The sequence below is a fragment of the Nilaparvata lugens genome, chromosome 4 (genome assembly GCF_014356525.2).
Source record: "Nilaparvata lugens isolate BPH chromosome 4, ASM1435652v1, whole genome shotgun sequence".
NCBI classification, from domain to species: domain Eukaryota; kingdom Metazoa; phylum Arthropoda; class Insecta; order Hemiptera; family Delphacidae; genus Nilaparvata; species Nilaparvata lugens.
The window spans coordinates 68,495,583-68,522,192 of NC_052507.1; the positions used below are offsets into that span (position 1 = coordinate 68,495,583).

Consider the following 26,610-nt stretch of genomic DNA (forward strand, 5'->3'; position numbering starts at 1 on the left):
ATTTCAACACAAATAAAAAATGAATTTTGGAAATGCCTTGATATTTCTTATACAAAGGTAATTTGGAAATATGTGACATTGGGATTGTATTAAAACTGAGAGTTCTACTCAATTTTAGAACAATAACTACTGCCACCTACCTTAAAATAATCTTTGTATAAGAAGTATGAAGCCAATTCAAGAATTTCCACCCAACCTATACAATAATGGGTAGTGAATTTTTGTACTGTACTTTTATACTTTTATAACGAAGAAGAAAGATGGACGATTCTTATTCTTCAAAACTCTAGTTATAGTTCCTAGATCCCTTTTGAAAAAATTGTACAGAATCATATAATGTGAGAAATCTATACCATACTTACACATTTCTTGGAGAATTGAGGGTTGAGGCAACAACCCAATGTGTGGCTCAAGTAGACTATGGTACATTCCACAGAGTGAGACAGCAGAAGAGCTCACAGTACTTATTTGCTTACTTGATGAATGCAAGCAGTAAAAACTCTGTAGGTACCTAATCAAAGAAGTTGACAAACTCTCAATTAACTTTGGGCACAATAAAGTAAAAGGGTAGTCTATTCCACTGCAAAACAATCTCGCAAGCAATCTTAACTAGGATGGAGTTTTAGTAAATTTTTAATTTAGGCCTACAAAATGAGCCCTAGGTATCTAAAAGTGTGAGAGTAGGCTACCCATCAAAAACAGCAAAAAAATGCCTAGAATAAGCACTGTCCTGATTAATTAGAATGGATTCTGTTAATTTATGACAAAAAATTTCAGGACAGTCCTAACCTAACTCTACTAGAAACACTAAGCAAGATAACAATAATTCTATTCTTAGTGCACATGATAATAATATTATGCTAGACTAGGTTACATGATTGGGCTAAGCTCTAGCCGGCCTGCTCCCCCTGCTATCTTAGTTATTATTGAAGATATCGACTCAATTTTTTTTTTAAATGAAAGAGGAAGACAAAATAAAGCGCGCTAGCATATTTTTATACCATTTGATTTAATTTTAATATTAGAAATAGCTGTTTCAAAACTAACCTTATTCTATAGAATGGACGATTCTAAATTATAATGATTTGTATCAACTATTATTAAAGATATTATGGGACTAAATTTTTTTAATGAAAGAAGAAGAAAAAATACGTGTCGGTAACTGAATAACAACTCTAATCAATGAAATTTAATGTTATTAATATTAACAGCAAATTTTGAATTTTGTCCAACCTATAATACTATACTATCATGTTTTTACTAGCACCATAGAGTTGTAGAGTTATAGAGTTGCTGCTCTATTCTCTACAGGTCACAAATTTGAAGCATGCTAAATAGAGTTGTCATCGGTTTTTGAAATTGCTCGATAAGAAAGATTCCGATTTCAACTTGTTCGATTAATGATTCAAGAGTTCAATATTTATTTTATTGTTTTTTTATTGTTATTGTTTTACAAACTTCAATTTGATATATTTAAATTATAATTTGTTCTACATTTTTCCCATTATTGGAATACTTAATACATAATCGGGGAGTCCGATCTCACTAGGCATCAAACCTGCATCCTTGTAGAAACCAATCTGAAAAAACAAACCAATTCAAACTTTTTTTTGAAAAAATTGGAAACCCCAATGGGTACTAAATTTGTAAAGTCTCATTTAGGTATTAATAATTAAAGTTTATTTATTTATTCAATCATTCAGAATTATACAACTTACAGAAAAGTACCACAGGCTAACTTATGCTTAAAACGGTTCCAGTTATAATTTTCACTACCTATCTTCAATTTTTTCAAAAAAAAAAAATCCAATTTTGGGAAAAAAATAATTTTGAATTAGAACTCAAATGTATCAAATTTGAATAAAAATTCTAATTCCATCAAAGAGCTAACCATTACTGCTGACCACATTTTCTTCTGTATTTAATGCTATTGATAAAGTTGATAGGAAATCTGGAAAATATCAAAAATGTGCCAGTTGTTTGCCTGAAAAATGTTGAGAATATTTTTAAATGGAGCTAACCATAATTACTGCTGACCACATTTTCTCCTGTATCTAACGATATTGATGAAACCCTACCTACCAAAGTTTGATGTGACTATCAAACCTTAAGTGATGAAGACTGAGCAAGTCTGAGGGTTGCTCAGTCTTTATCTGGTAAGGCTTTGTTATATTAGGTTGGAAAATGCTTGGTTAGAGGGGAGCTCAATGGTTGGGCTGGACTGCATTTGTTAGTTCGAGTTAGGCTTTGTTGGGTTGGGGATAATAAAAAACTCAGGTTACAAAGGTTTGGGTTGAAAAAGGTTAGGTTAGGTTAGGTAGGTTAGGTTAGGAAAAGATTAGGTTAGGTTAGGAAAAGATTAGGTTAGGTTAGGTAGGTTAGGTTAGGAAAAGCTTAGGTTGAGAAAATCTTAGGTTAGGAGATACTTAGGCTAGGAAACTGTTGGGTTGGGAAAAATTAGGTTAGAAAAAGCTTTGGTTTGTGGAAGCTTAGGTTATGAAAAGCTTTGGTTGGGGAAAGCTTCGATTGGGAAATGCTTAGGTTAAAAAAAGCACAAGTTAGGGAAAGCTTAGGTTGGGGAAAAATTGGTGAGGAAAAGCTAAGGTTGGAAAAATCTAAGGTTAGGGAAAGCCTATGTTAGGAAAAGATAAGGTTAGGAGAAGCTAAGGTAAGGAAAAGCTTTGGTTGGGGAAAGCTTAGGTTAAGAAAACCTTGGGTGAGGTTAGGTTACGTTAGGTTGGGTTAGGTTAGGGAAAGCTTAGGTTAGGTTAGGTTAGGTTGGGTTAGTTAGGTTAGGTTAGTTAGGTTAGGTTAGGTTAGGTTAGGTTAGGAAAAACTTAGGTTAGGTAAGGTAAGGTTAGGTTAGGAAAAGCTTAGGTTAGGTTAGGTTAGGTTAGGTTAGGTTAGGTTAGGAAAAGCTTAGGTTAGGTTAGGTTAGGTTAGGTTAGGTTAGGTTGGGTTAGGTTAGGTTAGGTTAGGTTAGGTTAGGTTAGGAAAAGCTTAGGTTAGGTTAGGTTAGGTTAGGAAAAGCTTAGGTTAGGTTAGGTTAGGTTAGGTTGGGTTAGGTTAGGTTAGGTTAGGTTAGGTTAGGAAAAGCTTAGGTTCGGTTAGGTTAGGTTGGGTTAGGTTAGGTTAGGTTAGGTTAGGTTAGTTAGTTAGGTTAGGAAAAGCTTAGGTTAGGTTAGGTTAGGTTAGGTTAGGAAAAGCTTAGGTTAGGTTAGGTTAGGTTAGGTTGGGTTAGGTTAGGAAAAGCTTAGGTTAGGAAAAGCTTAGGTTGAGAAAAGCATGGGTTAGGAAAAGCTTTGGTTGGGAAAAGTTAAAATTGGGGAAACCTCAGGTTAGGAGAAGCTTAGGTTGGGAGAATCTAAGGTTAGGTAAAGCTTAGGTTAGGAAAAGCTTTGGTTAGGGGAAGCTTTGGTTAGTGAAAGCTCAGGTTAGGAAAAGCTTTAGGTTGGAAAAGCTTTGATTAGGGAAAGCTTTGGTTAGTGAAAGCTTAGGTTAGGAAAAGCTTTGAGTTAGGAGAAACTTAGGTTAGGAGAAGCTTGGGTTAGGAGAAACTTAGGTTAGGAAACTGTTGGGTTAGGAAAAGATTAGGTTAGAGGAAGCTCAGGTAAGGAAAAGCTTTAGTTAGCAAAAGCTTTGGTTTGTGAAAGCTTAGGTTGGGGAAAAGCTTTGGTTGGGGTAATCTTTGGTTAGTGAAGGCTTAGTTGAGGAAATCCTTTGAGTTAGGAGAAACTTAGGTAAGGAGAAGCTAAGGTTAGGAAAAGCTTAGGTTGGGAAAAAGCTCAGGTTAGGAAAAGCTTAGGTTGGGAAAAGCTTTGGTTGGGAAAAGTTAAGGTTAGGTAAAGCTTGGGTTAGGTAAATCTTAGGTTAGGAGAAGCTAACGTTAGGTAAAGCTTAGGTTAGGAAAAGCTAGGGTTGGGGAAAGCTTTGGTTAGTGAAAGCTTAGGTTAGGAAAAGCTTTAGGTTAGGGAAAGCTTTGAGTTGGGAAAAACTTAGGTTAGGAGAAGCAAAGGTTAGGATAAGCTTAGGTCAGGAAAAAGTCAAGTGTTAGGGAAAGCTTAGGTTAGAAGAAGCTAAGGTTAGGAGAAGCTAAGGTTAGGTAAAGCTTATGTTAGGAAAAGCTTTGGTTAGTTAAAGCTTAGGTTAGGAAAAGCTTTAGGTTAGGAAATCTCTAGTTAGGTGAAGCTAATTTTAGGAAAATCTCAGATTAGAAAAAGTTTAGTTTAGGAGAGATCTGTTCTTGGCCCAGGCTCAGTAAGCTTTGGTCATACTTGTTCAGGTTAGTAATTATTTGACTTGATTCAAGAGTTCTGTTGTGTATTTTTGAAAGAATAAGAACTCTCAGTAGAATTATTTCAATGATCTTTATTGAACACTTTATATTATTGTTAAGTCGAATACGATACAGAATAGAAAATACTAGAACAGGTGAACAGCGCCTTATGAATGTGTCTGTCTTTGTGTTTCAAATTCAATGCCTGTCTGATCTTTTTGAATGTTGTAGTGTAGAAATGTACAATGGATAATAATTTAGATTATAATGCAAATGTTTGTAATATTCATATCATATTCATGTAAAATAAATGTTGTTGGTAATAAATTGAATCAGTGTTTTCTTCATTTCTGTGCAATATTTTATGTTGACTACTCTGTTTAGGCGGTAGTTCAAATATATATATAACAAGTTCATTCAATTAAAATGTATCATTGTCATAAGAAAATGTGATTAAGAGTAAAGGTTTGTACATTGTCCACCACTTCTTCAACTCCTAGTTCTTAACATTATAGTTCTTTCCATACTCAAAGAGTCTCCACTATTGAAAAATCTCTTTATCTTGACTCTTGAATCCTATCTCAATGTTCAATTGTTCTATTCAATCATCTTAATTACTATAAATATAAATGACTTGAACCTGACATAAATTGACCAGAACCTAATTGTTTTTTTAATGTTTAAATTAGTATTTTAGGATAGAATTTATATTACCGACACCTATTTTTTCTTCCTCTTCAATTTAAAAAAAATTGATTGATATCTTAAAAAATAGTTGAGATACAATTTATTGTGAGATACAATTATTGTTAGTCACATAAACCAAAAATTACCAATTTCTGTTCTGTTTCAGGGTCAGCTTTAGAAAGTTGATGTTAATTTAATGAAAAACTCCCCAGAATAATATCTAATTTCTATTTAATTCATCGATTAATCAATTATATTGTATTCCAATGTCCATGCTTGCCTGTAGTTACCTCTTCAATCACTTTCGAAGAAGTTGAATTGATGCGAACATTCATTCGAGCAATCGCTTATTTTGAAATCTTTAATTCGGCCATAAAATATGAGTCAGCTGTGCTATTGGCTACATTAATCACAGTTCATTCTTCATTGTTTACATAACATCATTCTTCATTGTTGAGTCTCACTTCAGAAATTCAAACTGTTTTTTTTTAATGTTTTAAAAAGTCTTTCAAAATAAAATTCATAGAAGCAACACCTATTTTTCCTTCTTCTTTCATCAAAAAAAAAATTGAGTTGATACCTTCAAAAATAGTTGAGATAATAATATATTTAGAATCGTCCATTCTTCAAAATAAGGTTAGTTTTGAAACAGCTATTTCTAATATTAAAATCTAACTAAATTGTATAAAAATAGGCTAGCGCGCTTTATTTTTTTCTCCTCTTTTATTTAAAAAAAAATTTGAGTCGATATCTTCAATAATAACTGAGATAACAGGGGGAGCATGCCGGCTAGAATTTTGCCCATGATTGTGTTGACAAAGATTGTCAAAATACTTTGTTCGTCAATAATGTAAATATTATAAATACAAATGATAATATTGAGATTATCAATTATTGAAATTGAATCATAATAATCCAGTTAACCTCAGTAGACATTAAAAGATATAGCCCACCTAACCTCAAAATGCAATAAATACACAGACAATATTATAGCTTAATAAACTCGAATGTTGACTATTCTGTTTGGATGATATCTGTTTTGAATGTGTAGCAAATTTGAAAAGATGACTCTTTGAGTTGTGCATGCAATTTTAATATGGTAATGAAAGTCCATATTTAACTTTTACTCTTAGTTTCTAGTGCGGTATTCCATGTTCCCAAATTAATATTAGGCTCATTCCTCTTACATAGTATACTGTATTAATAAGATTCCTGTTATCAGCTAATATTTTTCATGTACTGAATATTAATTGAGGAATAAACAATATATCATTTGATTTTGTTTATTAAATTGTTTTATAGCCTACACAAAATGCCTAAGGATGATACCCATCCTAGAAGGCTAATTCAATTGATATAGTTGCAACATTGGATCAAATTCAAATCAAAAATCAAAAGACTACTCACCAATATGAAACACAAATATATTATGACACCTTTAAAAATGGCAAAACTGTGGCTTCAACTTCCAACTTGCATTACAAACTTGATCGCAATCACAACATAAACAACAGATTTACAGAACCAGTTTTCATAGTGAGGCCGTTACTAGAGGCCGTAGAGGGGTATGCACAATTGCTGATGCATTGTGGGAATGTTTAGCGGGTATGTATCTGATACATATCTGATACACATAGGAGATATGTATCAATTCTGTCTCAAATAATATGTATCAGATATGTTTGAGGTACATATTTTGTAATACATACTTTAAAGGTTTCATTGATACATATTTGATATGTATGGGATACTTTGTGTGCTATGTGGGTTAATGAGAAGCGCAAGTCCGATGGATTTTGTGAGAAAATGACTCTGCATGACAAAAATTTTGTTGGAGATGAAATTCCCTCTGGGTTCGCCAATTATTTCGGATCTGTTTTCTCACCAGTCACCGCTTGCTTTGAGGAGGGTGATGGGATTGAGTTTTTGCATGATACAGCCAATAGTACTCTGGAAGTTGCATCATTATCGGAGAAAAGTATTCAATCTGCAATCAAAAGATTAAAGCCTAGAGTAGCTCCTGGACCTGATTGTATTCCTTCCTTCATTGTTAAGGGTTGTGGTGAGCTATTAATAAGACCGTTGAAATATTTATTTGACCTGTCACTGAGAAATGGAGTCTTTCCAAGTAGATGGAAGGTCTCGAAGATAATCCCAATTTTCAAGTCTGGCAGGAGAGATGACATCATGAACTATAGACCAATCAGTATATTGTCTGTCTTTGCTAAGGTTTATGAGAGGGCTCTTTATGATGAGATTCTATGGTATTCACGACCAATACTGTCTGAAAATCAGCATGGTTTTCTTCCTGAAAGATCTGTTGTGACAAATTTATTGGAGTTTACAGTGTCTGCCTCCAATGTACTTGATGCCGGTGGAGAAATGGATGTGATCTATACTGATTTTAGTAAAGCCTTTGACCGTGTTAATCATTGTATATTGTTGAAGAGGCTGTCACAGCTGGGCTTTAGTAGTGCTTTGGTTGATTTATTCAGAAGTTACCTGTTTCAAAGAAAAAATTTTGTAACTGTTCAAGGAAGGGTCTCTCATGCTTATTTCAGTACGTCTGGTGTTCCCCAGGGTAGCAATCTGGGGCCCCTTTTGTTCTTGCTATTGATAAATGAGTTACCACTTCAGATACCCAACTCCAAGTGCTTGATATTCGCTGACGATATGAAGATCTACAAAGAGGTGAGAGGATTGGAGGATTGCTATTCCTTGCAGGCTGATGTTGATAGAGTTGCATTGTGGTGCCATGTGAATAAGCTTGATATCAATGTAAAAAAATGTAAATGTATGACTTTCTCCAGAAAGGTTAATCCAGCTCGTTATCCCTACTCAATCAATGGTGAATGCTTGGAGAGGGTAACAATGTGTAAGGATCTTGGTATTGTATTCAGTTGTACATTGTCCTTTTCAGCACATGTCGATCACATCATTGGCAGAGCGAACAAGCTAATGGGCTTTGTTTTGAGAAACTCTACCGGCTTCAATAATGTTGAGACTGTTGTAACTCTATCGGTCGCTAGTCAGAAGTGTCCTAGAGTACGGATCTATTGTCTGGAGTCCCTCTACTCATCAGGATACATTAAGAGTCGAGCAAGTACAGAATAAGCTCCTTCGCTTCCTATTCTATATGCAATTTAGAAGAGCCTGTCCCTTGGGTTTTCCTTCTGGACGTTTGAGATCCCTTTTCAATATGGACTCTTTGAGGGCTAGACGTGACAGGTTTTCATTGATGTTTGTTGTGTCACTTTTGAAAAATTACATTAATTCACCCGCTCTCCTCTCTAGGATTGGTTTCCAGGTACCCACGTTCAATGTCAGAAGAGTTAGGACCTTTCATGTACCAAGATCAAGGACCCTTCATAACTTCTGCTCTCCACTTAATAGAGTTTTGAGGCTATTCAATAGCGTTTGTGAAGGTGTTGATGTGCATGGTCCTGTTGGTGAGGTTAGAAGGCGCATTATTGAGGCTATTCATAATTAAATTTTAATTCAGTTTCTGAATTGATTCAATTAATTTGATGTCCGTGATTCTTATTAATTTTATAGAGTTGATGAAACATACAGTTTAAATCCCTTAAATTTTATACTTGAATATCTGTTGTTGTTAAAACTTTTTCTTTTCTTCTCTGCTTTCATCAATTTTCTTCCCACAGTGTCACATGTTTTCCCTTAACCTGTTTCTATGCTCAATTGTAGGCCTATTCTTTTTATAACTTATTGGATAAGTTTTAGATGAGTTTGGATAAGTTAGATTAGTTTTATTCTGTATTTATTATTCATGCTTAGATTATTTACAATTACTTATGCTTTCCTCATAATTATCATCTTTCTTACGGTATATATTTGTGAATTGCATGTACTGTATCTCTCATTTTTATTTCTTTTAGTAACTTACTTTATTCGATTGTAAATGGTAGTAAAGACTGTTTTGGGCTTAATGCCTGTAGTCTGTAATAGTTGTTCTGTAATAATAATAATAATAAATTCATAATAAGCTGAAAGTTTTGCATGATTTCAGAGAATTTGTGACTATGTGAGTATATAATCCATGAATAAAAATATAGTAGGATAGGGAGTATGAAAACATCACACATTAATGTAATAAAACTAAACAATTTTATTTACAAAATTATAAAACCAATGTTCAAAAATAGTTTGAATTGTTTTCAAGTACAATACTTTAAAAATATAGTGAATTTACATAAAATAGACTACTACGAGTGGAAGTACTGCATATCAGAGTTTATAAGCGCTTTGATTTTTGACAAAAATCGATCGATAAGAACTAGCCTATAGAAGGCTTCTATAAAATGAATTGGAAATACACAAAAAGAATGTCAGCAATGAATATAATAATTTGGCATAAAATATAGTCTATTATTAACTCATAATGATTCATTATTTATTAGAGACAAAATTATTGTAATAAGATGAAGTTATTTTAAGAAGAATAGTCACAAAATTTGTAAAAACCACGCTACAAAGAAGAGGTGATCGGTGATGCACATGTTTGGATTATATGTATCTGAGGTTTCACACTTCATAATTTTTATACCGTACAGTAAAATTTAAATTGGTTTTCCAATGAAACTGATAAAACCTCGTTTAGCTACGAATACGAAGTTACTGCATATTATCATAGAGAAACAATAGCGAGTAGATACCCCATGGTATAGGGCGTTTATGTCGCAACTTTTACTGTTATCTCAAGCCGATAGTCCACGTATTTCTTTACCAAAAAGGTGTGTGACGCTGGTAGTCTCTCATATTGTGCCGTTCATACACTCTCACCCAAACAAAACAGTAAAAATATACAATAATCGATGGTAATCGACTTGAGATAACAGTAAAAGTTGCGACATATACCATGGGATATCTACTTACGATATTGTTTCTCTATGATATTATCTATATAATGATCCCTTCCGAATACTTTTACATAGGTAGGCTACCGCGGACATGATGGAGCAATACAAACAAAAATGTATGGACTCATACAATAAGTACATCATCAAAATGTTAGGGAGAGAAAAAATAAGGTAGCCTTGTGCTATTCCTCTCCCAAATTTAGATAAGGTTACACATAGTCCGAAATAGGTTAAGTCTTGTATTGTTCTACAAGAGTTATTTTATCAATGTAAAATATAAAGAAATTGAGAAGTTTAATTTTTTCAAACATAGAATAGAGAGCACTATTATATTACAAATATTGTACTGAAATGGAAAAGTTTAATTGATCAGTAAATATAAATTGGAGTAGGAAGAAGAGTCGCCACAGATTTGATGAAAGCTAGGTATTATTCTATAGTATTCTAGGTACTATTCACGTTATGTGGTAATTCAGTCAGTGGTAATTATAGGACCACAGAGAGGCCAATTTTCTTTTGCCTACGCCTTCTATAGCAGGTATCTGTGATTCAAGTTATTTCGGCATATCTAATATAGTATTAATTGTTGATTAATGATCAAATATATTTTATTCGTCGAAAAACGACATTTTTTATATTTCATCTACACTATTGAATTCGTCTGGAATTGTTAACAACGAAAGTTTGGATGAAGAGTATGGCGAAACTATTACTCTGCCTCCTTTACCACACTGAACATTTGAATTGAATATGAATAGTTGGAATTCATCATCATCGTCACTATTGAATTGTTTGATTTGGGTCACAGCGAACGTTTGATTGAAGAGTATGGTAACTATTATTCTGTCTCAAACACGGAATTTAATAGGGATGTATAAACTTTACAATTGAACAAAAATGTTTGTTTGTATCATAGTATGGTAAAACTATTATTGTCTCAAACACGGAATTAAATAGCGAATATTTATTTATTTGAATTGAATAGGGAAGTATAAACTTTACAATTGAATAAAAATGTTTGGTTGTATCATAGTACGAGTAGGATAGAACTATTATTCTGTCTCAAACACGGTGCCTTATATTAATTGAATGTGGATAGCTGTTGGTGTATACCACCTTCATAAGTGAACAGAAATGTTTGGTTGGTTCAAAGTAACATAGAACTATTATTTAATCTCAATCACAGTAGGCCTACTGAACACTTGATTTAAATATAGGGATATATGAACTTTTACTTTTGAAGATAAAGGTTTGATTGGATATTATGGTAAAACTATTATTCTGTATCAGTCATGATAGGTAGGCCTACTGAATATTTGAATTTAACAGGGATGTATGAACTTTACTTTTGAACATAAATGTTTGGTTGTATCATAGTTTGGTAGAGTATTATCATATATCAATCACAATACTGAATATATCAATTGAACAGGGGTGTATAAGCTTCACAATTAATCAAAAATGTTTGGTTGGATAGTACGGTAAAACTAATATTGTTTTAATATTTTAATATAAAATATATATTGATGTTTTAATATATTGAATGAAATTCACTTCTCAATCACGGTACTGAATATTAAATTGACTGAACTTCAAAATTGAACAGAAACGTTTGGTTGTATCATAGTATAGTGAAACTATTATTCTGTCTCAATATTTAAAATGAATAAGCTTCACAATTGAAAAGAAACGTTTGGTTATATCATAGTATCGTAAAACTATTATTCTATTTCAATATTTGAAATGGATCAACTTGACAATTGAACATAAATGTTTGGTTGGATCATGGTATGGTAAAACTATTATTCTTTTTCAATCGCGGTACTGAATATTTGAAATGAATGGAATTCACAATTGAACAGAAACGTTCGGTTAGATCAAAGTATCGTAGAACTATTTTTCTGTCTCAATCACAGTAATAAAGATTTGAAATTAATGAACTTGGCAATTGAACAGAAACGCTTGGTTGGTTCTTAGAATGGTAAATTATTATTCTGTCTCAATATTTGAATGACTTGATGAACTTGGAACTTTTGATAGGATCACAGCAGGTTGCATCGCCGATTGACAGCGAGCAGTAAGGAGGTGAACAGGTTGTGTCATAGCGACTGGGGCGCCTCGGCAGCCTCACTGTCGACCAGGTGCGGAATGGAGGGCTCCGACTCGGCTCGCTTCGGCTGCTGCTCGCCCAGGGCGGCACACGCCGAGGGGCTGCCGAGAGTGGTGGCCGTGGGGGCGGCACCGCCTCCCATGCCCCCCTGGGCGCAGGCTGCCATGTTGGGTACACTGCGAGTCAGACACTCGCTGTCCTCTCCGATGCTCTCCAGTTGGTCACCGCCTGACGCCCCCACCCCCACTCGGAGCATCTCCTCGTTCAGGCACACGTCCGTTATGCTAACCTGGATATAACAGCACACAAAAAACGTCACAAATTATACAATATTTTATGTACTCACTTTTATTTTCATGTTCAAGAGAAAATGGCTGAGACTTTAGACTGAGGATTTAAGAAAATGGCTGATTAAGAGTTCGTTCGTACGTTCGTGCGTGTCAGGTGATGGATGATTAAATGCCTAAATTAGAATAAAAATCCACTGTTTTAACAGCTTCGTCATTAAATACAAAGAGGTCTTGTCGAGTGCATACTGGTGCAAGACAGCATTTTAGGAGGTGGTCATCTGACTGGATATTGCCACAGTCGCAGTACGGATCCTCAATCTGCCTCGAAGTTGTGCGATGTTCTTTTGTGCAGGCACACTCTGCTCTGAGGAGGTTCAGAGTTCTCCATTAGCCATATGACAGCTCTGCTCCTGTTGGAAGTTGCTCCCTCAACACCAAGTCAGTGGCGTCTGTACTCTCATGCCATAATCTCATTCTTTCCTGTGGAGCCGAGGAGCCCAGCTCCTGTGTCTCTGTCAGAAAACTGCATCGGGACTTCAGCCGGTGATTTGCAGGGGTGTGGCCAAACATTGGGTGTCTGTTGTCGTTAACCTGTCTCTATCTCTCTTCGGATGAGGGGCGAAGAGAGATAGCTGGTAGGGCTGAGCGAACTCGACAGGTTAACGACAACAGACACCCAATGTTTGGCCACACCCCTGCAAATCACCGGCTGAAGTCCCGACGCAGTTTTCTGACAGAAGAGTTGAAACTACTTGAAAAATGATAAAATAAAAGTGTACTTCGTATTATATTCTATTGTGTTTCTATATTTTATGAATTTATATTTACCTTGTTCTACAATGCAGTAATATAACATATAAAAAGGTAGATGATGTTATATTCATTTCAATACTCGATGTAATCTGAATTTTTCAACAGAAAAAATCTATACTACTGTACTTGTTAAAATTATAACATTTTATGTCTACGAGTAGGAATGATTCAATTACTTATTTCAGCAGAATAGATTAATGGTGGGAATAATTAAGAAGAATGTTTAATTCCTCAAAAAATGTATCAAACCTCCAAAGCAATAACTCAGTAAACAATACTTAAGTAATTTTAAGTGATTTCTTAACGGCAACGGCAAAAAGTTCTTCACAGTCTCAAAGAGAATGCAATTTGTAAAAAAAATATACATCAATGGAATATAAAGCTATTTATGATAATTATTTTATACAAAGACTATGTAAAACATCAATGGATGCTATTAATACGTGCATTTCAAATTAAAATACAAATTTAATTAGGGTTTACAATCAATTAATTGTGGTCAATCTGACGCTGGTTTTAGGTTACATGAATTCACTGAGGTCTGGGCAAGTATTATTGACTTTTTTCTATATTTTAGGAAAATGAATGTCTTTAGAAAATAAAGGAATTGTGATACTGGGGCTATAGAATAATAATTACTATTAGTTTTGTTGTTATATAAATTCAATAAATTTATAGTGCCGTGAATTTTGGATTCACAATTTATTATATAGTTCCACAAATAAACAATAAACAAAAGACTTTTGCTTGACCTAGATATTAGTAAAAGGAGAATCAGACATTATAAATTACCAATTTTCAAATAGGTGAGGAGCTATCCGATATTACAAGGGAAATATTCTAATCTAGAATCAAAATCCACCGGAGTCAAATCAAAAGCTAAGAGTGCCCTCAAAAATGCTTGATTGATAAAATGGTATTGATTTTGTTTACATTCAAAGTGAACCGGTGTCGAGCCTCGAGAGGGTGGAATATATATATCCTGTAAAATAAAATTAAATGATGGTATTAATAGTTCTGATTTTAATTTCATGGTTCTGATATATCATAACTTGACTAAAGCGCTTTCAAGTTTCTCCAGAAAATTAATAGGGGCTTCAAAGTATGAATAAAAATTCCAATAGTAGAAAGTGTCTTCAAGTTCTTTCAACAATTAACAAGCTCAAAATAATTATAAATTAGAGTTTAACTGAGAAATAGGTTTTCACAGTGGACTTCAATTACATTAACTTTATTTTTAGCTTAACAGACTTGAATAAAAAAATTTAGAATTTCAAAAATTAATATTTTATTTATAACAGAGAGTATACTATCGCACTGTTGGGAGAAAATGACCAGCGTCCCAAGTTTATAGGGAGATTCACGTTGTTAAGGCTGTGCAAAGGCTAAAAATAAACTTTCTATTTGTGATATTTTTCAAAGTTTTTCGATTTGTATATCATTAAGCTATCAAAATGAAAAAGATTTTTCAGGAAATCATTTTTTCCGATTATTACTTTATGAGATATGACCGCCTAAAGTTTAAATTTTTGGGACAGAACATTCCAAATTCGGTAAGAAATAAATCCATGAGATTTAGAGGATGTAAAACAAAAATTTTCTGAAAATATCAATTTTTAAGATAGTTATTCAATTTACTAAAAATAACTTTTAGTTGATTTATTTTTGGTAAATTGAATAACTTTTCCAAAAATTTATATTTTCAGAAAATTTTTGTTTTACTAGATCAACAATACGATGAAGAATCCATCCTCTAAATCTCATGAATTTATGTCTAACCGAATTTGAAATGTTCTGTCTCAAAAATTGACACTTCAGGCGCTCAGATCTCAAAAAGTGATGACTGGAAAAGAAATGTTTTTCTGAGAAAACTTTTTCATTTTGATAGCTTGATTATATACAAATCGAAAAACTTTGAAAAATATCACGAGTAGAAAGTTTATTTTTAGCCTTTGCGCAGCCTTAATGACTTTGAAAATGTTTTTATGAGTGGTGACAGTTCTTAGTGAATCCCACTACAATACTTAATAATCTAAACTGGCTTGATTTAGATGGAAATAAATGAGAAATTTCACTTGCTAATAAATATGAAAAATTTTAATTTTTGTTTAATAATTATTTCTGACATGATTATTGTCTGAAAAGATCTGGATTGCTACAGTACAGTAGGTAAATTATTTCAGCATTTACATGTACTTTCATGTTTGACATCTTTCAACTGTCATCTATTTATGAATCCAGTCGTATGTGAAAATCTGTTTTGTATTGTAATAATCTTTGATGTAAATAAACGATTAATTTATAACTAATGAACACTTTGTTCACTTCTACAGTAGTACCACTACAAAGTACTTGCTATGTTAAATCTGGACGTGTTTTAAGGCACTGAGTCCCATCTTCAGCAAGCAAGGACAATAACAAGTATGTTGTAGAATTACTATTCTAAAAGTGAAATATATACAATAATATGTATTGACCGTCTAGGGACCGTTTGAGGTTAAAAACCTTGGAGGACATTGATTTATAGATGGAAAAGAGTATAGCACTGACAGCACTGTTGGAGAAGATGGCGCCCGGACCGAGGGTGGTCCTGAGCTCGTCGGCGTCGGCGAGGAGGTCGGGAGTGGGCGGGGGTGCAGAGGGGGAGGCAAGGGTGACCTCGACTGTGGCCGACCGCCGCAGCGGAGCCATCGGCCGAGTGGGGCTGGTCGCTGAGTCCTTGATGATCCGCACCGGACTTGTGCCGTCAGGCATGTGATCCTAAAATGAAAATTAATGGTTAGTCTCTGAAACTCGTTTTAAAAAAATGTTCCTAAAAACAACCATCAAACATCGTGAAAATTATATCAAATCTTAAGCATCACAAATACACCATGAACATAATAAAAAAAATATTTTTTATTACATAGAATTACTAGCAGGCCTACCTTTTCTTTGAGATGCGGTTTCTTAGATTCGGGTCCAATTATCAAGTGATAAATACCCGAAACTAGTGGTGTCTCGGACACAGACTTAAAATAAGATAATAAAAAAGGGTACTAGTAATAATTGTATGTAATAAAACTATCAAGAAACCCTATTGAAATAAATGATCATAAACATTTTGCCACATTTATGTAGTAGGTCTAATACAGAGTGAAGCAGGGCGCTATTAGTCTAGTTTTACTGCATGAAGGCATCTAATTGCAAGTTCAAAATAATACTGTAGTGATCTTTTAGGCATTTGTAAGAGCGATTTCCGTACGATAACTTGCGTTTTTTACATATTTTCTACTATAACTTACATTAACAAGGGTCATTTTTTTTCAACCTCCGATTGGTCATAAAAAAGACGAATTAAAGAATATTTTTTTCACCAAAAGTTGCCTACACTTATGATTATTCTTCAACATAATTGCCGGGAAGGTTGAGGCATTTTTCATACCAGTGGACCAGCCTACCAAAACCCTTTTCATATCAGCGACTATTGATTATATATATGTTTTATATTTTGTTGTTTTCTTTTCATTTATTTGTGTTGTCACAAATAAAATTTGATTTTCTATTTGTTGTATGAACTGTGTTGAACTGAGTGATGCAGTAGCCTACCTTCTGGTGGTTGTCGATGAGATGGCAAGCCTGTCCGAGGATGGAGATGCTGTTGAGCAGACGCAGTGCCACCAGGCAAACATAGCCGAGTGCGGCCAAGCAGAGTGCGGCGGGGCCTGCACGCTGACAGCCGCGCCCAACACGCGCACCGCAACCACAGACAGCGGCAGTGGGATGAAGCCCATGCGCCGCGCCACCAGGTCAGAGTGGTCGGTGAATGCCTGCAATCACATCAGTCACACAATTACACTATCCATTCAGCATCATCTACGCCTAATTAACATAGGTACGAGTGGTCTGTGAACGTCTGCAATGCAATCATTCACACAATCATCTTCATCAGACTAAGGCGAGATCCAGTGGGCACCTAATTAACATTGGTAGGAGTTGTCTGTGAATGTCTGCAATGCAATCATTCACACAATCACCAGCATACTATAGTGCGATCCAGTCAATACCAAATTATCTGACTGTTATACTCAGACCAAATACTGACCCTCATAACCTTAAATACTTTAGTTTCTGTCTGGCTTGAGAATGTGCAATACCAGCAAGAAACGATCGTCGACACACCAAAGATTGTGAGGTGTTGAAAGTTATATAAGAATACAATACACATGAAAAGTATCTAATAGTAATAATTCCAGTGAAAACGAAATGGATAACCAATAACGGACCAAATTATCATTGGCTTGCTAAACTTGTCTTCACCCAATAACCGGCCATCAGACTATGGTGAGATTTACGGTTTACAGACAGCACCTAATCAACATTGGTCTGAGTGATCTGTGATTGCCTGCAATCATTCACCCAATTAGTTAAGCTATCATCAAAAAGAATACTGATCAGGTCAAGTAGATGTTGAACAAGTGAAAGGGATAGCAAAGTTTGGTATCATACTGAACTTTTATGCTTTTAAATACCAGCATTTGGTTGAAAACGCAGCCTAAGTGAAAAGTGTATACTTAATCTCATGCACTTCAGCCAATAACCATCCGATTATAATGAGATCCAGTCAACAAGTAATTAACATTGGTTTGCTATCCTTGCCTGTCATTAGATAAAGCAGGTACTGTAACTCCATACTTATTTAAGAGAGGGTCTCAGTTCATCGAGATCTTAGTTCATGGAGTGCCTATTTTGACCATTTGTTGGGATACCGTTCAGTTTTGTTGGATTCATTTCATCGTGGTCTTATTCAGTTCATCAAGTGCCTATTTGAACCATTGTTGAGATACCGATTAGTTCGTCTAGTCTCACAGCACAAGGTTTTGCTGATACACAGTCAGCTACAAGTTAGTTAAAGGATAGGGATTACGTTTTTGCTTTCAAATAACAATATTCTGGAACTATTGAGAAATATTTGATAATTTTTAGAACTTAATATATGATACTGTATCCACTGGACTTTCTGAAAGCAACAGGAAAACTTGACAAACTGAAAACCTGACGTACTGAAGGTGCCAAACCCGGCTGATTCTTGATCAACTGAGATATTGATAAAGTGAATGTTCCCCCAAAGTAGTAACTCACATTTTTCTGGCGTGTTTGTGCCAGATCATAAGCCAAGCTGAGCGTGTAGTCTCGGTACACCTCGACAGGCAACTCATTGAATCGAGTGATGAACGCATGCTTCACCCAGTCCACCAGCATCTCTGCTATCAGCACTATGAAACAGTCAGGAACCAGTACCCAAAATGTTTCTGGCAACAAATAAAAACATACTATTATTAGGGTATGATCACAATGGATGAACGTCAGATCATGCATTAGGGTATGATCATATTGGATGTAAATCAGATCAAGCATTAGCCGAGAAACAAAAACTGGAAAGAGCCATTGAAACACGTTGTGACTTGTCTGTAGCTGCTCACACTGATCGTAACCAGCAAGTGCACGCGTTCAGTGTGAGAGTTCCTATTGATCTTTCCAGATTTGGTTTCTCATCTGCGCACTTGGTCATGCATGACCATGCGTGCACTTGCACATATACGATAAACGCATTCAATGTGATCATACCCTTTGAAAAGCAGAAGATTTGTCAGAATAACAATTAAATTTGAAGTCAAAGTGCCATATACTTTCAGTTTTTTCAACTGTAGGCATTATTCCTGCTACTACTTTACTTGACTCACTGTGTATCAAGTCCCAAATAGGTAACCTACTGTAAATAAGATTCATCCAATTTTTCTTTAAAATTAATTCACCTGGATTAATAGAAGTTTGATGGTAAAAAATGTAAATACAATAGAAGCCTTACCAAAAGCTAGTAGGCTAGAACAACTACTAATGAATTAAATTTATGAATAACCCGGTAAATCTGAGAGCCAGCTAAACTAGATGCAAGTACTAACCAGCATTCAGCTAAAAATGCATCATGATAGATGCTGATGTTTTTACTTTTTTGGACTTTCACAGTCATAGTAATTATGTCTCTATCATAATAACAATCTCTGACAAAGAAATATACAAAAATTGTACTTTACGCAGCATAATATGATTCTTCAGATGTAGCTTGAGGGTTGAATCAGTGTCTAGAAACTTACTGAATTTTGCATAAGGAAAAAGTAACTTCATCTACTGACTTATTAGATATGAAAAATTAAAAAAAAATCACGTTTGGAAGATTTTGTTTTTACCTTCACTCCAGGCATACTCCTTCATCGTTTGAAGGATGACAATGAGTAAGAGGAAGACGAGATGGAAGCGTTCTCGCACGTCACTGCACGCCACTTGGAACAAATTGTTCTTGTCAAACTTCTTGAACACACTTCCTTTCAACTCTACAAACTGCAAACAGAAGAAAATGTATTCAATTCAGAAGTTGATAGCTTGAGAATACCTAGTTCTTGAAGCTGAGGAATGAGTTATATGGATGAGTGGTCATTTAAAAAAGTATTTTTTTCTAAATTCTGAACGAAACGTGATTTTATTCGCAGAAAAAAATTCAAGTGAATAAAGACTCTTTTAGGGCGTTTTGTAATCATTAAAAATATAATATTCATAAGGTTAAATTTCACTTGATACCGAACATCAGTGTTATGCCATCCACACTACAAACAGGGAACAGCACGCATTGGTTGACAAGAGTGTGGAAGGGTCGTTTGTCAGCGCTGGTCTTCAATGGCCTCCACTCAAAAAAAAAATCGGAGCGATGTCAACGAAGGCCAATGAAGACGAGCGCTGGCAAACCACCCATCCACACCTTAGCGCTGGTCGTCATTTGTACGCATTGGCCGATAGTGTGGATGCGGCATTAAATGAATATTGATTAAATAATTAAAAATTGATTAATTCCATCTGAATATTGATTAATTGAAAATGCCAGAAAAAACAATATTTTTTAACAAATCATTGAATAAACAATATTTATCGTTGTAGAACATTGAAAGGAAAATTCAACTCTATGAAAATTTAGATGGATGAGTCGCGAGAAATGTAAAGGTTTTCCTCGCAACTGAACCATTTATAATAAGCTTAAAACTGTTTGTATCACATTAAATAATACATCTGAACGGGTGTTTTTTAGTTATAATATAATATTTTTTGATATGATAATAGTAAAACTATGTTAGATAACAACAGTAAAATTTATTAGAAACAACCACTCACATTGTTTGACATCATGACGGTGAGAAGAGCCTTATTGTTCGAATTTATAGCAACATTTAGAGTTGTTGCTTGACATAGCACTAAAATTCCATGTAGAACTGATCATTAAGTAAGTCAAGGAACGAAATATAGAACCACGAATTGTTCATATGATAATTCAATGTTATTGGAGAAACATTATAAAATTAGTTGCAGATTGGTACGCATAGAATGACGAAATTTGATGAAATCAGAAGATCAAGAGAAACTTGAATCATTCATACATACAAATACTTCCTTACATTTTTCACAAGGTTTCATGAGCTGAATTAGTTTGAATACATGAGTCTTTTTATTAATATATTTATAAATTTATCCAACCAACAAGCCTGTAATTTTAAGACGAGTTTTTACGGCATCAATTTAGTTTACAGTATAATCTAATCAAACAATCGATATCCATACCTAAAGGAAGACTTGCTCATTAATGAAATCCAATGACCTCACAGATAGCATTCCAGCTTTCATGTCAATGAGGTATTTTGAAACGTTTTTGCAAAGAAATTACAATATTAAAAATTAGAAACTAGTTTTAGCATACTATTTCATTCAGAGATCTTAAAAGGATACAAACATAGATGATAGCAAAAGTGTGATGTGGAATGAGACCGAGATGCTCTCTTTTTCTGTCTCTTGGCTCTGTTGCTGTCCAAAATAGCGCATCTATTATATCTTGCCCAAAAGCTGAGAAAAGCCGATCTCCTACCTGCAAAACATAACCATTGGTTTCAAAATAATTATCATGAAAATTATGTTTCCTCAATTAGATAATTCAAGATGTTTATGACACAATAATATGGTGAAATCACATACAATACAATGTAAAAGACAATGAATAAAGATAAGATAACAGTTTTAAACTTTCAAGGCATACAAATAGAAGCATTTCATACTTGATAATGAATGGTAAAATGAGAAAAAATTGTAATAAAAAATTATGAAACTAACCTCAAGCATATTGTAGAATATATAGAGTTTGATCACAGACTGACTCTTGATGAGATGATAGACCATCGACGTATCAACATAGAAGAGCATACAACTCGCTATTATCAGAATGCTGACTTTTAGGAGATCACATATTTCGGCTGGTTTCAAGTATGTTTGAGACTTCTTTCTGCAGAAGAAAAATTCATAAGTGTAAAAAGAACGAGTTAATTTTATTAAGTATGCTGAGTTACATGGGAGAAGTTCAAGGCTCAACTCACACTTACGCGACTCAGGTCGAAAAGAGACTCGATTCTAGTCGAGAGCATGTGTTTTCAAATGGTGACAGTCGTGGAGACTAGAATCGACTAGTCTGAGTGTCACCATTTGGAAACACATGCTCTCGACTAGAGTCGAGTCTCATCTCGACCTGAGTCGCGTAAGTGTGAGTTGAACCTAAAAGTTATTTAAATGAATACATCATAGCCTATATTATAAGAAAGGAGAGCATGGAAGAAATTGAATGGAAAGAAGTATTCAAATAGCTATTCAAATAAAAATTATCAAAAATTCATAATACAATCATTGTTGCTTAACAGTGAGTTTGCAATCTCTATGATGAGGGAATAAGTGAATTAAATGTACTTTACTGATTTGCATACTTTAAAGCATTTAAAAGAGATTTGTATTACATGTTTAGATTGTAGATTCATCTATCGACTATCGTTTCCAGCACATAAGCGAAACTACAGCATTGTCATGAAACAAATGATAAAATATTGAAATTGAATGAAAACTATTTGATATTTATGACTATATGGATATTTACCACAAAATCACCTTCACGACACTTGAATTCAGTAAAAATATTTGTATGAATTATTCATTGGAATTATGTTAGTTGGATATTTACCACAAAATCACCTTCACAACATAGGAGTGAATTGAAAATATTTGTATCAATTATTCAACTGTATTGTATTAGTAAAAATAGATTCAAACCTAAAGCATGTGGTGATTGGTCGAGTGATGAGAGCCCAGAATGCAATGAGAAAGCGCATTGGCAGAAACGTGTAGACAAACAGAAAAGAGTCGGCACACTGGAAAAACCCATACAACATGAACTTTTCCACTTCTCTTGGAATTTTCATGAACGAGTAAACCTTTTCTCGACGGGCTGAGTATTGTTCTTCATCATGCTCAAGAACATAACCGCGGGTCAGTTCAACCCCAAGAAAGTTGAAGAATGAGTGGTCATTCACTGAAAATTAATGCAGAACATATTTTTTTAGAAAAGAATGAATAGATAAATGTTTATTTCCAAAAAAAAACTAAAACTACAACATCAATTACAGAAAATATTAGATAAATTACAATTACATACAATAGTTAGTTACAAAAATTCTTATGTGTCTTCTACATGTTTAGTTTTTTCTGTGTGGAAATTGACCTACTCCACTATGGCGTACCATGTTCTAGAATGCAGAAGATGAATTGAAACATCGGTTAATCACTGGAAAACCTGTAGTGCACCAGTGCACTATATTATGATTGATAAAAACACTTCCGCACATAACGATCAATCAACTTAGAATACTTTCACAGCCCTTAGTAAGTTATCTTTATCTACAGTTCTAACTAACCAATACAAAAAATATAATTAATAATAATATAAATAACATGAATCATATAAAATCATGAATACCAAGTAGGCCTATACACAATTTATTTTCGTTCTGCTTACAGATTTTTCTACATACTATGAAGCAACATACTGAGACAGAGGCGAACCCATGAATCCCACACTCTGGTTAATTTCATATGACTGTTACTTCCAGGGACGAGGGCAGCCTTGATTCCCATAGTCTGGACCTCCATTGGAAAACCCCGACACTCCGCCAGATAAGATTATTTCACTGTGCGCAGCTATTCCCAGAGACGGAGAGTCAACCAGAAGACCTCCCAGAGACGGAGAGTCAACCAGAAGACCTCCCAGAGACAAAGAGTCAACCAGAAGACCTCCCAGAGACGGAGAGTCAACCAGAAGACCTCCCAGAGACGGAGAGTCAACCAGAAGACCTCCCAGAGGAGGAGAGTCAACCAGGAGACCCCCCAGAGGAGGAGAGTCAACCAGAAGACCTCCCAGAGACGGAGAGTCAACCAGAAGACCACCCAGAGGCGGAGAGTCAACCAGAAGACCTCCCATAGTCTGGAGCCTTCACCTGAGCGTACACCCATAGACCAGGCTAATCCCAAGGGGTCACCTTAGGTGCTAATCCCCCTGGTTGATTGATTCTTTATCACGAATGACAAATGGTTGATGGCTTTTCCATTCACCATGATAACCAGCTCAACGTGGCTGGTGCTATCCATTACTTCCTGGGACGGACCTGGAACCAAACCCATTTTCCGAAGGTTTAAAGGCCCAACTGATTCCCACCGGGGGCCCCTAAAGTGACCACATGTTGAGTTATACCTCCAAATAATGTTCACCTGCTATGCGCATATACCGTAAGGTGTGACTATCCAGGTGTGACAACTACTATCCATCGGCACTGTCAAGTCGGTAGGTAAGTATCACAGAAGATTTTAGCTAACATTGCAGTCGAACCACCTACAGATCATTCAGTCATCCCGGACGCTGCTGCAGTTCCGGTGGCACGTGGGCCGGTTAAAATCCAGAAGTATCCTCTAAATTGTCTACAAGCCTCTGGAAAAATACTTGTGGTCTCCAATTGTATACGTCTCCAAGGTAGGCGCTTTCACGTCCACCCAGCAGGCGCCCATGAAGGGACGCAAGCGATTCGGAGAAACCAGTGCGAATGGTTTTTGACAAACTGTGATGCTACTTCTAAAGAAGGAGTCGCTACTCATGAACCCCACAGTATGGGATATTTCATATGTCTGCTACTTCCATAGACATTTATCCTGTTTTCCATAGTCTGGACCCCACTGGAAACCCCTCTAACTCCGCCAGAAGCTTCACTGTGCCCATCTTTTCTCAGAGACAGAGAGTCATGAATGGGAGGTTCTAGAGCTTTTACCTGACCCAATGTCACAGTTTTTTGACCAAGAAATGTCAAAATCTACTTTTAAAACAGTAGTGTAAGGTATAGTTATATAAATAAGTCAGATCAATTATCTGCAAGCCGAGGGTAGGTACGCAATTAAACTGAGTCAAATTATTGTAAATATAATAAAACCATCATTTCAACACCCAAAGTTATTGTTTCTCAACTTACCATCATTTTCGATTGGAGCGAATTTTAAATCTTTCTTTTTTAATTTAGGATCTGTTGATTTTGATCGGAGTCTCTGAGAAATTTCCTCAATCCTGTTAACACCAAATCCAGGATCAGCAACGCTTGATATGGAACGAAACTTAACTTTTCCCTGAGGAATATCCGCGGTACTTTGCGTCATGATACAAGTTTTTCAACTAATACAACATAGGCCTAAATAGATTAAAGTAATTTAGAATCACACGATGTTCTACAAACCCTCAAATAATGTTGATAATGTGGTTCTACTATTTTTGTGTAGTCATTTCAAGCTTAAAAGTTTAAAATCCGGCAATAATAAACATTACATCATTCCCGAATCATAACCTAAAACTACGGACCACGGTCTGTCGCTCGGTCGGCAGCTGTTAATCAGCTGGTAAAGGTAAAGTCAGCTGGTTAGTATTTGGCGGGTATTTCAAATCATAAGTCGGTAGTTGAAGGGTGAGGAATTGTGATTTTTGACAGGACAATATTTAAATATCAAGTGCATCGGTACTAACAGTAGAAGGAATATCAAGTACAAGTACTGTGGTATATCACAGTCATGTCAAATTTACTGTTTGTGAATTCTTCTTGTTGATCAAAATTAATTTTGATCCTCCTCAACAAATAACTTATTATACGGTATCGATAGGTACCGGGGTAGTCTTAATTATGCATCCTTTTATTCCTCGGTAATAATGTTGTGATTTATTTATTTGAATATATAATTTACGTGAGTAGGGGTCACTTTGTACCAAACTTGAAGTGACTGAAGTTAAGAAAACGCAATTTAAAAAGAAGTATAAAAGTAAATTTTTATAAATTAGGTACGGTAACCTACCAAATATAATTTATAACTTATACCTTTTTATTCTTTCCTTTCTTCAACCGTACAGTACGGTAGGTACTGTAAAGCTAGAGAACTAAGGGTATGTTATATAGAACACAAGGAGATAGGAACATAATATTATTTTTTTGCAAATGCCCACCATCGCGGATTGTAATGGAGATCTCTGGGTCTATTTACCCTTTCCACCCCTTTCAAGAGTCTACTATATGAGTAGCAGGTAGAAATAAAATCTAATCATCTAGCTGAGTTGTATCCAGAATAATATGTAGTCAACCCGCAGTCGTAATTTTATAATTAGGAATACGGTACCGTACATCAGTCAGGCGCATGTGCAATTGGATGGCTTCCTTCCGCCCCCGCAAATAACAAAAAAAAACTAGAGATTTTCTCATCAGTTCGATACTTTATACATGAGGATTGTGCATGGATAATGGGAGGATGACGATGAGAAATAAGTAGACGATCTGCTTTTATATAGTACCTACTTATATATAAGTATACTTGCGAAATTCTCGCACTGGAAGCACATCAGGGCCGTGGTCGTCAATATATTTGTATTCATCATCTTGCTTCATGTCGTCGATGGAGTGAGGTCCTTTCTTCAAGATATTCTCGAAGACTTATAATAGGGTTTCTTGGTAAGAAAGCTTTTTAGTTCACTTTAAAACTGAGGAGTATTTTCCAATGTTTTCAATTGGTACGGTAAGCAGTAGTAGACCTTGGAACAGAGATATTTAGGTCCATATTGAGCCAGTCTAGATCTTCCTACCAACACATAAGTATTGTCCCTCTGTCTAGTGTTGTGATGGTGATGATGCTGGGTTCTTAGAAAAATGTTTGGTTTATTCTCACCATTAAACATGCAGTAGTTGAAAGAGCTATAGTTCAAGTTGATTGAAAGAGCTGTATATGACCAACTTATTGCATACCTTGAGAACAACAGCCTACTTTCATCACACCAACATGGATTCAGGAGAGGCCTTGGAACAGTTACAGCTATCTCCGAACTATGTAACAATATCAGCAAACACTGGGAGGAAGGTAAAACTGTTTCAGGTCTTTTTATTGACCTCCAGAAGGCATTTGACACCATTGACCTTGGCCTGCTGAAACAGAAGCTCAAGATATTGAACATCAAAGGGAGAGCTCTACAATGGCTGGAAGACTATCTCCTGAATCGAAAGCAATATGTTGAAATCAACCATCAGAAGCAAAACAGCATAATAAGCAACAGATCCTCTCTAAGGACAGTTTATAAAGGTGTTCCTCAAGGGT

At 35.2% G+C, this 26,610-nt stretch overlaps 1 protein-coding gene across 1 annotated transcript; it reads right to left on the reverse strand.

Moving 5' to 3' along the window:
* Positions 1-9,478: 9,478 nt before the first annotated feature.
* LOC111045308 (protein TAPT1 homolog) lies at positions 9,479-24,846 on the reverse strand. Its single transcript, XM_039426307.1, has 10 exons — positions 24,462-24,846; positions 22,222-22,480; positions 21,241-21,409; positions 20,863-20,998; positions 20,254-20,351; positions 19,281-19,431; positions 18,175-18,344; positions 16,642-16,862; positions 15,604-15,813; positions 9,479-12,239 (listed from the first exon to the last, which is right to left on the reverse strand). Exons 1-10 carry the CDS (start codon positions 24,640-24,642, stop codon positions 12,230-12,232), a joined length of 1,605 nt encoding a protein of 534 aa, XP_039282241.1. The 5' UTR covers positions 24,643-24,846; the 3' UTR covers positions 9,479-12,229.
* Between the last annotated feature and the right edge of the window lie 1,764 nt (positions 24,847-26,610).

Bases quoted from the DNA above. Each gene is read 5' to 3' on its own strand.
- LOC111045308 (XM_039426307.1), bottom strand. From the start codon at position 24,642: ATGACGCAAAGTACCGCGGATATTCCTCAGGGAAAAGTTAAGTTTCGT. The intron at 22,481-24,461 runs GTAAGTTGAGAA...ATTAATTTTCAG, and splicing joins CGCTCCAATCGAAAATGATG to TGAATGACCACTCATTCTTC. The intron at 21,410-22,221 runs GTTTGAATCTAT...TTTCTTCTGCAG, and splicing joins CCAATCACCACATGCTTTAG to AAAGAAGTCTCAAACATACT.